This window comes from Haemorhous mexicanus, chromosome 20 (genome assembly GCF_027477595.1).
Source record: "Haemorhous mexicanus isolate bHaeMex1 chromosome 20, bHaeMex1.pri, whole genome shotgun sequence".
Lineage (NCBI taxonomy): Eukaryota > Metazoa > Chordata > Aves > Passeriformes > Fringillidae > Haemorhous > Haemorhous mexicanus.
The window spans coordinates 7,248,696-7,266,390 of NC_082360.1; the positions used below are offsets into that span (position 1 = coordinate 7,248,696).

General features: G+C 40.6%; 1 protein-coding gene across 1 annotated transcript; it reads right to left on the reverse strand.

Moving 5' to 3' along the window:
• Positions 1-348: 348 nt before the first annotated feature.
• MMD (monocyte to macrophage differentiation associated) lies at positions 349-17,674 on the reverse strand. Its single transcript, XM_059864671.1, has 7 exons — positions 17,521-17,674; positions 11,444-11,525; positions 5,016-5,176; positions 4,212-4,286; positions 3,716-3,817; positions 3,261-3,330; positions 349-2,520 (listed from the first exon to the last, which is right to left on the reverse strand). Exons 1-7 carry the CDS (start codon positions 17,547-17,549, stop codon positions 2,320-2,322), a joined length of 720 nt encoding a protein of 239 aa, XP_059720654.1. The 5' UTR covers positions 17,550-17,674; the 3' UTR covers positions 349-2,319.
• Positions 17,675-17,695: the final 21 nt, after the last annotated feature.

The following is a 17,695-nucleotide window of genomic DNA, read 5'->3' on the forward strand; positions in this document are numbered from 1 at the left end:
ATATTTTATGCAATGATATCCCTCCAGGGATAGGAGCAAAATTATGTATTTCAATGTTCTAAGCTGAAAAAATATCCCAGGATATTCTTATATCTCAGAACAGCAAAAAGGGGAAAGCAAGTTCTAACTATTGACCAAAATTAGACAGAAATATATTTTTTCCATACTAAAAATTGAATAATTTGGATTACAGTCTTTCTTACTGTTTTTTAAGCATTGGCTGAGCAGACATGAGGGTCCTAAGCTTCAACTCAGGATCCCTTTTGTCAGGATTGGTCACAGTGTCAGTCCCTGACTGCCCTGCCCAAATTATGGAGAGGGAAAAAAACACCACCAAGAAAATGAGAGTTTCCAAATTGCACCAAATGTTTATTATTAGTCTAGTACATTCAATATCATATTGACTAGAATACAGTAATTCAAAATATTTTTGGCGAATTGAAACTTTTTTAAAAACCATTTCAAACACTCCAAAAAGCAAATGCCATGAAAAATTAACTTAAAATTAAAAGAAACATATTCAAGCAATAGTTTGACTACAGAAAACCTTTACATGTTTTTAGTGGTTTTAGCAGTACTGCATTTCAACAAAATATATGAACTCACAAAAAGTGGAAAATATTAAAATAGACACAATGTTAAAAAACTGAGGCATCCAGATCTGCAAGACTGTTGTAGCAGAATCACCTGCCCAGCTGTTACCTTTGCTCTCTTTTGGGGCAGTCTGAGTTTGCTGTGGTGCTGCCACTTCTCTGATCACCTGCTACCACCACAGAGCAATTCTTCAATGTCTTGAATTTAAAGTTTGTCCCTCTAGTAAATTCCCTATACAAATGTAAATATTCTAAAACTTGCGGCTCTCTGGCAAATCTGAGTGAAACAGGACCTTTGAAACATCCCTATCTTGCTATTTATTGTTTGCAGACAGGCAATATCCAGAACAAAATCTGAAAAAGGCAACACATTTTGGTTTTGTTTTTAAATATTGACATGTAAAACTGAGTAAATTAGAAAAAGGATAAAGTCAATCTTAATATAAGACATTCATTACATAGTGGGACAGGATACAATTATTGGACAAACAGGATTACAATGGCTCTTCTACACTGCTCATCTGAGCACATGTCCTACAATCATGACTTGCTACCACAGCTAGATTTCCTGTACAGACAGACAGTAACAAAGACCAGTTAGACTCTGTGTGAAGTCCCAGGATGACAAGTGACACCCTACCACATCGTCCAAGCTCTGCTCCCTGCCAGGCTGTGCTTGTGAAGAACCCTGAGCTCCAGGTGCTCAACAATGCTCTGCCTGCTGCTCCCACCTGGGTTTTCCAGCAGAAACACCCCACCAAAAGCTGGTGGGACCAGTCAGTTTAAGCCCCTTTGGAAACCCAAGTCTCAATGCCACATGTGTGTAAATGGGCTGGGGAAATGAGTGGCCCTGGCTTGGATGGGGGATATTCCACACGAGCCCCCACCCTGGGCAGCATGGGTACAGCTGGGAACGTGGAGGAGAAAATCACCTCAGCTATTCCTTTTACAGCTCTTCATCACAAATAAAGTCACCCTAAGGTCTGGTTCAGTGGTGCTGTAAACGAGCAGAATGCTGCCACATTAGAACTCAGAAGAATCACGTTTAGTTTTTAGTTTGTAAAAGTGGTTATTACAATTACAGCTGCAACACAAACTTCAGAAGAGGTACGTTTGCTCCTCAGAACAGGGTGTGGAATGTAACCATTTCCTGCAAGGGTTTGCAACATGAATAACTGCATAGATGACAGCTGTATGTCTTCAGTTCAATACATGTACTTTTAAAGTTTACAAAAAACACAGAAAAGTTTCTATAAAAGTCACATTATACCAAGATAACGGGTGGTAAAAGTAGATTAGTTGTCTCTGATTCATGTTTAAGAAATGACTTGTGGAAAAGTGATAGAAACCAATTTCATGTCAAGAGCATTACGTTTTCACTATAGCACTGACTTCACCATTTGAATCACTAATTTAGAAAAATTCACGTAGTTAAAAATTGTAAAATTAAACTAGCATACAAAATTTGTTTGTAAACATCAGGTAGCCAGTTCTGCTAATGTGGAATGGACTCTTGGTTACTGCAGTACAGTATCTTGGTTATTTACAGCACTTGCCATGTAATGGGAAATGGCAGGACACAAACATCAGTTCACAGTAATTGTGTTCACAGAACTACCAAAGTCAGTGCAGTTTTGTTGTGCAATTTTTCCAATTCCCCCCAATTCTTTAAGTCAAATAATACTGTTACAGAGGCCAAGTGCAGATTATTTTTTTTTGTATCATCTCATAAGTGACGAATGATGTCTGCAGGACTTCTGTAAAGGTACTTCCAAATGGCATAGTAATGGACAGCAGCTGCTGTGGCCACGAAGACGTGCCAGATGGCATGGGCAAAGGGGATCACTCCATCACTCTTGAAGAACACCACGCCCAGGCAATAGATCAAACCTCCCCAGGCCACCTCCTGCAGTCCCTCGGTGTTGCTCTGCCAGGGAACAAGGACAGGTCAGGGGCAGGGTGTAAAGGGGGCAAAGAGTATTTATGGACAAAATATACAGTGCTTTTCTCCCCCAAGCAAAGGGAGCTGGCTGTGACAACTCAGAAAATGTTGGGTGGGACAGATGGACAAGTGAGAAATGTGGTGTATTTATATTACACTTTGTGAAATGCACAATAATGTTTTTTTAATAGTATGTCCCCATAGCACTGGAAAAGTTATACTGGGACAACTCAAGAACTAAAACAAAATTGATGGTTTGCTTCATCAGCAGAGCAATCATGGAGACAAAGAAAACCACATTACTCTGTGGAAGTGTGAGTTTAATGCAGCTCCTCCCAGCAAGACTTTGATACAGCCAGTTAAAGCATTAACTTGAAAATGTGTCACATTTATATTAGCAGCAGAGATGGTTAATCAACATTATTTAAAATGTGTAACTATAAACAAATTTGGAGTAGGATGCTTTTCAGATGCACCAAGAAACCCAGGCTCTCTTTATCCACACAATGCAGCCCAAATTGAACAAAACAAGGCAGCATATCACTGAAATGTGAACTATAAATCCAAACTATAACAGGTTGCATATGGGTGCTCTGCAAAGAGCATTTACAAGTATAGTATACTAAAATGAATATCTCTGCAGAGGAAAGAGCTGCACTGGAATTTAAGCTGGTTATAAAAGGCAAGTTTTGTTTGTTTGCACTGTTAATAGTCACATTCCTTACCATGGATGTCACTACCAGAGCAGGAGAAAATCCCATCGCTAAATAGAAAAAGAGTTCAACGATCTTATACCTAAAAAGGAACGATTTGAGGAATTTAAGGAGGTGTACAAAAGGGTGGACATTTCCTTCAACAGCAAAAATTAGTATTTTAAATTATGTGTTGGTATTGGGTCATTACACAAAAAGCTTTCATGCAGATGGATAACCAGTGTTTTATGACAAAATTAAAACTAGTGTTTATCTCTGCATTGTAGAGTTGCAGGCAACACCTTCTCTAAATACTGCCCAGACACCTTCACTTGCAGTAAGTACCAGTGAGAATAAAACACTGAGACAACTTAAATTTTCTTGTTTGATGAGAATCTTGGTAGCTCATCTCCAAAACAAAAAAAGTTTGGTCTTGTTCTCTGATGATAATTTTCAGTTTAAAGTTAAATGCAAAGAATAATTCTTACTTTTCATGGTAGAGAAATACATAAAGGGTTCCTCCAGCAGCCATCAGCCAGATAAACCATCTCATGTGAGATGCCAGAGGTCCCAGCTCACGGAGATTTAACCTGGAGGCATAAAGGTTCCAAGAGACCAAAGTGATGGGTAAAGTAACACAATAGAAGTAGGGATTAATAAAAATAAATACTCAGAGCTTTAACTACAGAATGATGGGGGAAACAAACACTGGGACATTCTGCCCACAGAGAGGCAGAAGTTGTTTGCATTGATGGGTGGAAAGCATGAACTGAGGTATATGGAATATAAATAAACTACTTTCTGATGTTTTCTAGCATCACTTTCTGCTCAGCAAGGCCCAGGAGATGGCATTACACAGTCTGCCACAACACATAATGTGGTCAATTGCATCCAAGAAGCCATCTATAGATTTTGGAAAGCTGCAATGACAAACTGTTTACTTTAGAAAAGCTTTGATTCTGCAGCTGCGGTCCCATTTCTTACCATGGTGCGTAGGATGCTGCAATGAAGACATAGATCATCATTCTGTCACACATGTGAAAGCAATGCTCCATTGTCCTAGGGAGAGAGAGACAGAACAGGTCACCATGACATGTTTTGGGAAGATTTTGGCATCACCTCACTTTCTTGACATGTTTTGGAATTACTCTGGGGAAAATCACCTCCATCCCTCTTACAACTATGTGGAGGAACTGAGACACATAAGAGCTGAGCACTTCTCCAGTCCTCTCCCCTTCTCCACCCCCACCTTGCATCCCTGTCACATCAGCTCTGCCTAATCCAGACACTGTTACTATTTACTGACTACTGGCTATATCCAATTTATTTAGGGAGTCTTACAAGGGATAAATAAAATAAAATTAAAATAATAAATCCCATGTCAGTTTTGCTATTGCTGCCTTGGTCCTAAGGAGGTTTCCTGCTGGTTAGCTGGGCATTGGCAAAAGCTGTGCTCCTCAGAGCACCTGAGCACGCCATAGTCCCAGACAGTGTCTTCATGTCCACAATGGGATATTTTCCATCAAGCACTTACATTATGTTTTTCCCATTCTGCTTCTGGATTAAGAGCCACTAGGGCCTACATAAACACCTTGTCTTTGTGACAAGGCAGCAGGCATTCAAGTTCACTGGTACATGAGCTTGGCTCGCTATTTCTTCAAAAAAAATCAAGGGTGTTTTTATCATGATTCAGTAGAAAGTACCACTCCAACCTCCTGTAAAATTGGTTTTGATTGAGAAACACAATAGGGAAACATCTCAAGGAAGTGCAGCATTTTCTCCTGCTACCTCAGGTGACTCTTTTTCCAGGAGACGATGTGGAACACGGTGGAGACGATGAAGAGGGCGCAGAGCCCCACCCCATACATCCATGCTGTGATCTTCTCCCAGCGGTCATCCGAGAGCCGATGGAGGAGGGCACTGCCCACGATGGCAGGAACAATCAGGAACTGCCAAAACAAAAGGCCATTGTCAGGTCCCTGCTGTGGTGCCACCCACAGAGCAGCACCAGCAGGAAGAAAGCCCAGCCCCAGCCAGAGAGAGTTTTGTCATTTAGTTTTAAGTTGACACATCAGCACCAGAAATTCATCGATGTCTCAGGCATAGGTTAGATCTGGTTTTGCTAAATTTCTCCCCCCATGGTACCAGGGAAGGTTACCAACTCCTCTAGTTATGACAGCAAATTCTTTTGTCTAATTTTGTAAGTATTAGCAGTGGTTTTATTTTCACATTCTGCCTAATGTTTTAAAACCAAGTTGATCTTACTCTAGGCTTGAATTTAAGCCACCTCTTGTGCATAGACACAGAGCACAAGACAGACCAAAATAAACTCGAATCTCAAATGAAAACACAAAGCATTTAGCCAAGTGCAGTTGCAAGAATTAAGCAACAGTTTTGCAGAACTTGGGTTTAAGCTACCATAAATAAATTAGCTGCAAACTTCCCTCATGAATAGATTTTTAATGCACAAAGATGTTCTGCTAAAGCAGCATATCCAACTCTGTTTTCCTTTCCACCTCCCTCTCAAGCACTTCTAATTCACTTCTTCCAAAACAGGCCCTGTTCAAACATCATGATAAAATTACCATGCTTGCATGAAGCATCCAAGAAGTAACTGCAGGCTTTAAATGCATACAGTTAAAACCACACTCCCTTCCAGAATAAAAGACGTGATGTACCTCTATGTCCTTCAGGAAAAGGCAAAAAGAAAAGCGGGGGGGAAGGAGAAAATAACCCCAAAAACCCTAAAAAACACCCTACGTTCCAACAAGTATTTCAAGAAGAGAGCTCACTGACTCAGGTATTTCTACCCATCTCCATCCACTATCAAGTCAGCCTTCTAAGTTACAAACACTGCACAAATTCCCTTCCAGGCCCTACAGCATGTCCAAGATGCTAATTTGTTCCCTTGAATTGCAAACAAGCTTCTTAGGGTTAAATTCTTGGTAATTTAACCCAAGTCTCATATGTTAAACAATAAAGCCAGGAACAAGCAATGTTTAAACAAATCTGGCCACTCTGCATTACAGGTTTGATAGCTCAGACTGCAGAGTTCTAGTCTAGCCTGACCTATCTGTTCTTTATCTAATTACAGACCAGAGGAAATCGAGGTTCTGCTCACTGCAGAGGATGCAGAGCAAACTGAATGGATCTGAGAATAACAATAACATGAATGGATCTGAGAATAACAATCTTCTTCTGACTTTGAAGTATATCAGCTGTAGCTTCATTACTATTCAATTTCCTTATGTTTTGCAAAATTCAGTGTATTTGTGCCAAAAGCTGCAGAGCCAGGGAAATGAAAAGTATGGCATTGATACATTCACAGCACTGGGACTAGAGGTGAAAACACTTCCTGAGTTTTGTAATGGAACTATGGAAGTTGACTTGGTGCACTTTAAGGCCAGAAATAGTCTGCCAGCCGGGCTTCTCATTTATCACCTAAGTTTCCTGCACACATCCTGGATGGCCCCCAAATTCAGGGAAGGTTGAAATGTGTCACTCCGCAGGAGATCAGTCACTCCTGTTTTCCACACATGACACACAGTGTGAATGAAGTGTGGCTGAAGCCCCTGGCACAGCCAGGAACTGATGAGATGTGACAGCTGTTTCTTTTAGTTTTTGCAGGGGACAGGAGGATACTTAGCCCCAGAAATGGTGGTGTAGCCATGGCTCTAAGCTGTACAGTCCCACTGTATCCTCAGTTTCCTTCCCAATTTTTGGTGCAAATTCCAGTTTTGACTAAACTTGACAGAGAACTAAAAGGTTTCAGAGAGATTAAATACCTATAAATACCAGGTGAAACAGCAAATTCCTATTATTTCCCTATAATAGCCTAGGCATGAGCTGCTCAGGGACTCTGACAGAGACCACTTCACAGGAAAAGAGCCCTCTTTGGGCTTTAGATTTAAGATTTTTAGATTTTAATACACAGAATAACCTGCCTTTCTTACACAGAGACCCCAGCTTTTTACTAGTCTCCTCAAATAAGTATTTCACAAGCTAAGCCGTGACATAGGATGCACAAATGGGCCAAAACAAAGTTGAGTGTCAATCATTCTTTCCAGTAATTATTGTGTATAGAGTGATACAGTTAAAGCAAAGAAGCAATTCTCTTATCACCTCTTTATTTGCACCTTCACAATCACAAGTACAGCACATGAATGAAGACTTTAATCTCCTTTTTGCCTTGTCCTGCTTTAAAGAACAATTCTACTTCTCACAGGGAAGAGTACTGTATTCCATGAAAAGGACTGATTGTTTTTTCTAAGTGTTGTTTTTGGAACCATTTTCCTCTCCATGCTTGGTAGATACCATGGGAACAGCCAGACGAAACAAGAGATGTTTTATTACTCTTTTTCTTTTGGGCAAAAATAGCTAGATTAAATACAAAATCCAGAAATGATACCCTGCTGCTCCAGCCAACTCGATTAAAGTTCTTCAGATGGTAATGCCATAACAGGTAACATATGGTACAATGGGCTTTACCCATCTTACAAAAGAAATATTAAGCTTCAGTTCATAAAAAAAGGCAAATTTTCCCATGTTCATTTGAAAAAAATCACATGCACAAGAATTGCATTTTAATCTCCAGCTTTCAGAATGGAAAAGCCATTAATCAGTCCTTTAAAAGGAGGGGAGTTTACCAAAAAAGCAGTCAGAGAATCAGAACAGAATGAGTGGGATTGTGCTGTGTCATTTTACAGCATGACAAAGCATTTCCTAGTTGCCAATATTCCTTGAAAAAAACTCCAGCTACAAGTCAAAAATCTTTGCTTATTTCATCACAGAGTGCAAGTCTTCCAAGTGAATATCATCAAACCCATAACTTAATGTACTGTGAGCAAAGCCAGAACTGTGATGTGCAAATTTACTAATTTTAGCACCGTGATTAATCCTGGCTATCAGAAGTGGGGCTGGAAGGAAGATCTGCAGAACAAGAGAGAAGGCAACAGTTTCCTAAGCTTTCTAGAGAAATGCCAGAACAAAATGAGAGAATCAAGTTAAAAGCCCTTTGCAATAAGGAGGAAGATAAATTATTAAAATATGTTAATTTACATCTACAGGTGGTAATCTTTCAGAATAGTTTTCAGCACAACCTCTGTGTGGTGTATTTTGGGAAACCAACTACCACAAACCCTGCTGTCACAACAAGTAAAAACCCTTAAGGCACAAGGAAAGAGGCTGACACAATAAGCTGTGAACCTGATCAGGGTCACTTCAGTGAAATGACACTCTCTGGTTACCAACTAACAGCAAAATACCCAGTATCTTCCACCTGTCTGGGGTTGCTCAGGATATTGCTCCACTGGTCAGCATTTTTCCTGTATTCTTTCCATATTTCTCCAGACAATCTCTGCCACAGAGAGATTTAAAAACCTGTTGGAAGTTTTGCTCTTGTATATAACATTCCTGGAAAATAAAGTTATTCTCCTTGCACATCATGCAGGCAGAAACAATGCCTTTGATGCACGAGCCACTGCATCAGTGTATGGTGTTACTGCTGCAATCTCACAAGCCTCTCACTGGGAGGGAAACACTGAGGGCACAAAAATGGTCCATGCACTTCTTTTTGGAAAGGAAGGCAACAGAAACAGCAATAAAGCTGCCAGCCCTGCCCTCAAAAAATGGGACACTTAGAGGGAACCATGAAGGGCTGTGCCCATCTCCAACTGCCTACTCCACGAGTGCACTCTTGTTACCATCTCTCCCAACTTTTCAATTTTCCCCTAATTTTAGGAGACCAGTAACACAGAGTAAGAGGCCCACAAGCAACTTGGGCTGTGCAACACACAGAGGGCAGAGAAACTGCTTATACCAGTCAATGGGAATGGAGACATTTTCATCAGAAGAGTCCTTCTGAAATTCTGATCACCACTTCTTCCATGCTCAAATGACCACCTAAATGCTCCAAGTCTCACTTTTTAAATATTTATACTACTGTTTTTCCATGCACTTCACTGACCCAACCTGGAATACAGATTATAATTATTTTAAGAATAGTTAATCCTTTTAAGGCAGTTAGAAGAAACATTGAAAGTAGTATAAAGCAAGCCATGTCTAAATCCTGAGGTTTTAACACAGCAAGGTCTAACTTTTGTCTAATAAACATTATATACACCAGAAAGCTTCGTTATGAAAGTCATCTCTCCCCTCCAATTCTCACAACACCTGCTTTTCTCATGCACTGTTTCCTTCCTGTCCCTCTGAACACAGAGAACAGTTTTTTCTGTCTGTTTTCAACTACTTTGCTGCCATTCCTCTCTACCAATGTCTGAAGACAAGTCAATGCTTCATTTAAAGCTAAAAAAAAAAGCAAGACACTTAAAATAGCCTTATGAGTATGAAATTTGAAGAAACCTTACTATGCAACACAAAACTATCTTTTAAGTATTGTACCAAAAGGTTGTACCTGAGATTCTATACCCTCCTTTATCCTTATTTTTTGTTGCTTGTTTTTTTTTTTTTTTAATCAAGTAGCTGCCATAAACTGATTCCTGTGCATTTTTAAGTGCAAAACCAGATGGGATGCCTACTGAGAAGTACAGCCACATTCATAAAGGAGAAGCTGACTGCTTTGTGAATTATGAATAAAAATTTGAAATAAAAATATGTTGGAGAACCATTGTTGAATTCTGTTCTATAGAATCATCAATGTCTAATTGAAAACTCACACTGTAATCTAGCAGCAAAGACTCAGCCACTTGACCATCTAACATTTAGTAAGCCTGCAACACAAAGGAGATGAAAACATCCCCCCTAGCTTTTCTGTGCTTTCCCAGCTTAGACTCCCATTTCAAGACTTTAAATATTGATGAAAAGTTATTGCATATTTATTTTAACAGTTCATTGTCAGTTTAGCAGGTAGTTTGACTGCTCAGAAAGTAATCAGACAGCTCCACCACAAACTCCAGCCTACCAGAAAACACTGATCCACCTTGGCTGTCAAGTCCTGCTAATAGGTAGGAGTAAAACATGCCTGTTTTTCAACTAGGTGAAAGCTGAAATGGCTAAGGAGCACAGCAACATCTGCCAGATATTTTGAAATCTAACTTCTGGCCAGACCAAACAAGATTTGCACAAGGATTATGAGATAAAGTACGTATTTGTCCTAACTAACAGAATGTTGCTTCATTCCTTAGGCAAATAAGCATATATTTACATAATGCTGTACATGAAACCTTTGGCTTAAAGAACACCGAAGCTTCAGTCAACTTTATGTCTACATGCAAAACCAAGGTGATTCTGTTTTTACCAGCACCACGGAGCTGTATGTTGGTTATTTACAAAATACACACAAGGGATCCCTAAGAACAGAGCTCCTTCAAGAACTGAAGAGTCCTGGGCACTACTTTGAGCTTTCATATCTGCAGCACACTCAGACACACTGAAGATAAGAGACTGAGGACAAAGTCAAACATACTTCAGATGTTTGGAGTTGAGGGATTGAGGACACTCAGAAGTTGCTTTTATAAAAGGGCAAATGCTATCTTAAAAAGCAAACAAACACATTTTTAAGTCCTTTTCAAAGTGCCAGACAGCAAATTAAACTTCCTAATTACTAAAAGAAAAAAAAAAAAATCAAAGGGGATTGCTTTTGTTCTTTTTTATGTGAATACCATATATTCAAATCTACAATAAGTCCCTACATTACGAAAATAAGGAAAGACTTGAAATTTCAGCAGGGCTGTCAGCATTATCAGGGCCTCTTGCAAAACAGCAGATTTTTTGAAGAGTCAGCAGGTATCAGAATTAAAACATTCCAGCTCTTGTTGCCCATACCCACAGACAGTCTGATGAAGCCTTCCCATTTCTCACATGGATAAATCTTTCTTATACTTCTAGTTTACAATTTGCAAATATTATGTCAGGGCAAACCTGGGAAATCCACCTTGCAGTCTAACTACTAGTGGCCTATACCCCCTTTACTGCAGGCATCCTTTGACTGGAACAGAGGGAAAATATCGAGTTAAAGACCTGTAACATTGGTGAAAAGGAATCTTATGAAGTGTCTGGAGCTCTAAGAGATTTGGAACATTACCAAACATCTAATTTTCTGGACTGTTACAGTTAATGCTTATATGAACAAAACCAGAGAGAGGCTGTAGATATGAACACAGTGAGGCAAAGGTAAGCATTTAGCAACCCAAACACACAAAAATTTATTGAAATATCTGGTTAAAAAAAATAGGAAAAGAATCCAGAAGTGTACTTACTGCATGTGTGTAACAGTTAGCAGCATGTTCATAGCAAGTGGGTTTGTAGCGGCTGTTGGCTGGAGCTGGGTGGTTCATAAACCTGTTGAATAATTAAGAAGTACTTTCAGGAAAGTTACTAAAACATCTCTCTGAATGTCATGAAGGAAATGAAGGAATACTTCCAACCTGGTAGTGCTAAGGATTATAAGTACAGGCATGTTCAAAGTAACTGTGATTTAAATTGCAAGTTCTCCCAAGTAAAGTCTCTTACCAGACACACATGTTAAATAAATTCCTGTGACTGCCTGGGGCAAGTGATGGTTATCTTAATCAGGAGTTCACATAGAGCAGTCAGACTCTGTCTTTTCTGACAGTTTGGTCAGAGGAAGAATAAAACACTTCCTATTTAAATTACACAGCAAGAATGCAATTTATTCTTGAAAACTGGAGTTCATCATAGCTGTCAGGGGTTACTCTTCTTTTACAAAGTTCTTGAAACTGCAGCAATATTCCAGTTTGGAGCACTTGAACACTGATTTTTTGACTCCTATAGCAAGCAGCATTTGTGTCTGGAGCATGAAGTGGCTCATTTTTCCAATCCATGTCTGTAACCAAGATCCAAACATCTCCTACATGGGGATGATGAAATGAGACTCTAATGGTCAGTTCCGAAGAGGAAACATTTCAAGAGGTTTGCCATAGACATTCCACCTTTTTTTCTAAGAATTTTCAAACATTCTAACAAACAAACAAGCTGAACAGAATATGATGAAACCTGAGAAAGTTTTGGAAGAACTTGCCAATGCAAACATTTCATTTAAGGGTATTAAAAAACCCAAACACTTCAGCTGTTTCTGTGAAACTCAACAATTTAAATCTGTGTAGTAACACCTGTAAAAGACAGCACACTCCTATATGCAACAGTCAAATTAAATCTATGAACTTCTCCAGCTCCAGTTTGTTATCCCAGCACTGCTCAGTGTCCTACAAAAGTGATTATCTTTCACCAATGATTCCAGTTTACTCTAGGTTATTCTAAAACTATGCACTGGCATTTAGTCGGGTATCCAAGAAGCCAGGAACAGCTTCTCAAGAAAATACACAACATGTTTGTATGCTCAGAACCAAGAGCAGCTTTGTTACCTAGATTTATACAAAAAGCTTGTTAGACAAACTTTGGTCTTTCCCCATGTCCCCCCTGGTTTAAATCAAAATGAGTCCTATTTTTATGACATCTATAAAATATTGGCCAACCCCAAACCAGAGAAAAACAAACAAACAACTAAAAAAATCCAACCCAAATCTTAGAGTTGGCATAAGCAGTTCCAGATGTCTCGGATATTTCACTTGGTTTTCTTGACTGATTTATTAAGTGACTTGTGAACCATTTTTTGTAAACAGATAGATGAAAATGTAGCAGCATTGGGAAAATAACAGTGTCATGATCCCTCCCCAAACCATGGCAATTTCAAGAAACAGTTTTATTGGTACTAATATAAAGGCTAAGAAAAATGTGGATTTAATTCACAGACACAGCACATAAATGGTTGTTAGCACATTAATAACCCTTCAAGAGTTAATATATGGTTAAAAATGGCATTTCTTTTGTCAATGAGAAATGGCACCTTCTTCTCCTCTCCAAGAAGACAATGACACTGTCATCATGAAGGTTCCCAGGATATCTGGAAAATTACTTTATTCTCAGTGCTTGTATGTCTTCAACAGCTGCTGAACACCATCGCTGCATCCTCTAAAGATGGAACACTCAGTTTGTTCAGTTCTGCTTCCAAGTCAGGAAAATGTTTAAAAATAAAAGCATCTGTTGGCTCAGTGAGTGGCCAGGCTTGGACTGTCCTTGTCCAACTCCATAAATTCAAAGTCATGGGAAACTTTTCACTTTTCACATCCAGAATATTATTACATTTCTCTGTGGTGGTACCTCGGAAGTCTCACAAGAAGTAAAAAAATAAAGTCAAACTCAAACCTGAAGAACCAAAAGGACTAATTTTATACTCTGCAGTAGCTTTATAATTTACGGTGTTCCAAATTTCTATGTAAGACACTATTATCATATACAAATCTGTAAATAATTGATGCCTCCTAATGGGATCTTCTATTATCCAACAGTGCCCTACTTTTAATTTTTTTTTCCTTTTTTTCAGTAGGAAATACACTGCATTTTTCTAAAGCAACCACATTGGATCTAGAGGTAATGGTAGATTTTAGAATTATGAACTAACACTTTAGAAATTAGGACCTCTTATTGTCACAAATTTAAAGACATTTATTAGCTGTAGAACAGAACAGAAAGACAGTAACAAATCTATCCTTGCTCTGTTACCTACACACAGAGCTGGTTTTTTTCCCTGTTTTGTTTGTGGCAGCACAGGAATGATGCAAATATTCTGTACCAGAGCTCCAGCATTAACAACACCTCACCAATCCCCTTCACCTCAGTGTTTATACCAATAACACCAACATCCCCAGTGTGTTTTGACAGGAGGGGAGGTGCTCAGTTTTACCTCTGCCTTGCAGAAATGGGTCTCACAATGCCCCAGCACCAACTTTGCTGCACATTTGATGGACCTGCACCTCTCCCTTCTGAGAGGGATTGCCTCCAACAGGCTGCAGACCCCGATGCCAAATGCTGGAAAGCACTTGCTCAGGTCACTACTGACAGGCAGCAGTCTTAGTAAAGCAAACTTCCAGTTATTCCTCTCTGCCTTTGATAATTAACTATTTATAAACGTTATCAGGAACAACTTCAGAGGGAGGATCATAAACGAGGTGCTTGGAAGGGCAATAATGCCAGCCAGTGCTTCTCCCGAGTTCGTTTCATTTCCAGCTTGACAGTTTAGGCTTAATGTCTTAAAAAAGAGATGTGAATTTTGAATATAGCTGTTCTGTGATATTACTGATGTGCTCATCAAAACCAGGAAAATTATTTTGACACACACTGTTAAAGTCAGTCACATACTCCTGCAGTTATTGACACATATGATATTGCAACACAAAAGCAGAAGAATGTGGTTGCTTATTCACATTCTAGAGGCAAAACAGCTCCACTCTTTCTTAAAGATAAATAAATAAGCAAACAAACCCCATGCCACCACCAACAAAGGATGCTTGTTTCCTGCCTTGTGAATACAGCAACACAGGGACGTTGTTCTTCCTCCTATCTACAGGTCACGTTTGCCTCTTCTGGAAAAGATAACTGTAGGAATTATAATCTCACCTTCCCAAAAGTGGAAGCTCAGTAGAGAGCATTCAGATGCTGTTCACTCCTAAACAAAGGCTCTCTATAACACAGCCATTAAGGTTATTATCAAATGCAGGACAGTCTGATAAAGTCCCACTGAACTGGACTACAGTTTACAGGAAATGTCTTTAACTGAAGCCGGTTTGATTCTCTAGCAAATCTCTAATATTTTTTAATAAGAGATCTGGTGAAACCAGAATAATTTAATCAGAGGATATGCAGCACATCTCAGAAGGATGCACAAATGCTTCTCCATTTAAGATACTGACAATCCAAGATACCTAAGATAAAATATTATTGCCTTCAATACCAGAATAAGATATTTCTGAAATTAAGAGACTGAGAACAGCTTGCAGCCAGCCAGGAAAGCAGAATGCTTTCACACTGAACTGAGCTGTGAGTTCTTTTTCACAATTTAAATTCTCAATGCTCAGAACCTGCTCAGGGCCAAGGAAGTTCAAGACTCAGGATTTGCAGCAAACAAACAACTTTTGATGGATATACTCCCAATATAAGCAGAAAAAAGGTACTGAGAGAGACATACAGCAATTTGAAACAAGAGGGAAGAAACTCATACCCCTCCCTTCACACTACTTGATCTTTGATCTTGAAATACTTTAAATATTTTAAATTCTAAACATACAAACTGATCCATCCTTTGTGACAGACCCTAATCTTAAGACCCTATTCATTTCCAAGGAACAGATGCTGTATGTTTCCCAGAGATTCCAGAATTAAGAGAAGATAGTATTTAGGAGACAAAGCAGAAGGAAAGTCCGAGGGTTCTTAATGCTTTGTCTTTGCATTCAAAGCTTTGCATGCAAAGCCAGCTTAGAAAAAATAAATTACAAAACCCCAAATCCATTGCACATATCTGTATGGCATTTGTCTGGCATTACAACAAGCTTAGACCCCAGACTGTAGAAGAGAAATCAGATTTTACCCTATTGATGATTCCCATCTGCTGAATGAATTATTGTTTTAAGCATGAAGCAAAATGTCAGTAAAAACAGCAAGCACTGATAATGGCCTCAAAGATCTGTATTTTTTTTAGTCTTTTCAGGAAGTATATTTCCTTTATTCAGCTCAAAATACCTCATACTTCCTTTCACCAGCTTAAAAGCACATTCTCTCTTTTTGAGCCTTTCTTTCTTTGTGCTTTCCAGCAGCAGGAGAAGCCATTTAGACCTAATAAACCAAAAATAACAGCATATGAGAAACTGCAACAACATGGGTGTAACTCCACAAAACCAGCAGTACCATGCATCAAATGGAGTTAAAAACTGCTTGATTATCTAAATATATGCTTCAGTATCTAGGATGTTACCTAAGCTCTTTGTTTTCAAGAGGAATACAAACAAACAAAAAATACAAGCTGGTCATAACAGATCTGATGACCATTCAGATTAGATTTTGAAGAGAAACGAAAGGATTTATTAAAAGCTTGCTTGGACCAAATCTGGCTTTGACCAAATTCATTCAGTAAAAAGTAGATCCATCTTCCTCCACAGTGGGCACCTTCCTTCCTGGATTTGACAGAATCTAGCTGCTGCATATAACTGCTCACATAATCTTTACTATCTCTCAACATCTGAGGCACAGGAATAATTCAGATCAGTGCAGAAGCAGTTCCCTTATTTGGAAATATCAGTGAAATTCCACACTGTGTGAAGGTTCATGTACTTACAGCACAATACTAAAGATAAAAGGAAACCTGCAATACTCTGAGAATCCACAAACAACTCTGCTATCATGCATAGGTTGTGTCATGGAAAAAAGCATCTGTGCATCCCACTGACCTCCCCAAAGCCTCCCCAGCCTTCTGGCAAGTACGAAAGGCAGCAATTCAAGCAAAGAGTGGGAGCAATCACAAGTCACCCTAGGTGCTGCAGCACATCTGACCTCAGGGGCAAGGGACCAGCCAGCCGAGGTGCAGGCTAGCACAGAAACCACGTCTGTCCACACTCATATTTTTCTCTTTCAGTTTTATTTCCCTTTTAATACTTAAGTTTCAGTTTCTTGAGCAAGTTGGTGAAAGGACAGCAAGGCAGGCCTATGGCAGGAACCTGGTCACTGTGAAACTGGCCTCACCCAGGAGATGGGCTGTCCATCAACAGTTATTAGCCTGGACTCTGGACAATGAAGAACCAAAGCTCACAGATGCTTACCCAAGAATCACAATTGCACTTACCCAATCAACCTCCCCGTGAACATAAGCAGCATCTTAAAGCTGTATGAGGGTTGAGTTTTAATCTGAAAAAACATAGATTTAGATTGGATACTAGGAAGAAATGCTTCCCTGTGAGGGTGCTGAGGCCCTGTCACGGAGAAGCTGCGGCTGTCCCATCCCTGGAAGCATACAAGCCCAAGCTGGACAGGGTTTGGAGGAACCTGGTCTCATGCAAGGTATCCCTGCCCAAGGCAGAGGGGTGGAACGAGATGAGCTTTAAGGCGCTTCCAATCCGGAGCATTCCGCGATTCCACGACACTCAATGCGCCCTCGGAGGCAGCAGAACAAGGAGCTCCGTGGCCCCGCGGGAGCCACAGGTCGGGCCCCGCGGGAGCGCCGCGATGCGCGGCTGTGACACAGGGCCGGATGCGCGAACCTTCACCCATTTAACGGCGGCGATGAACAAATAAACACACAAACAAAGGACCCTCCTCACCCCCGCCCACTCGCGCCCCTCGGGACCTCGCTGCTCTCCCCGCCCGGCACCGGCGAGAAAACCTCGGCTCCCCCACCCACCCCTCAAGCCGCCCGGGGATCCCATCCCGCGGGGAGCGGCTCGGGCAGGAAGGAGGATCCCATCCCCGCCGGGGGTCGCGGCCAGCTCACCTCCGGAACCGCTCCCGGAGCCGCCGCATGGGTCCGGGGCGGGGGGTCGGGCCGGGGGGCTGCGGGCGGCTCCGGGGGCGGCTCGGGCCGGGCACCGGGCCCGCATTGGCGAGCGCGCGGCCGCGGCGCGCAGGACGGCGGGCGCCGGGCGGGCTTAGCGCGGGGCCGGGCGGGC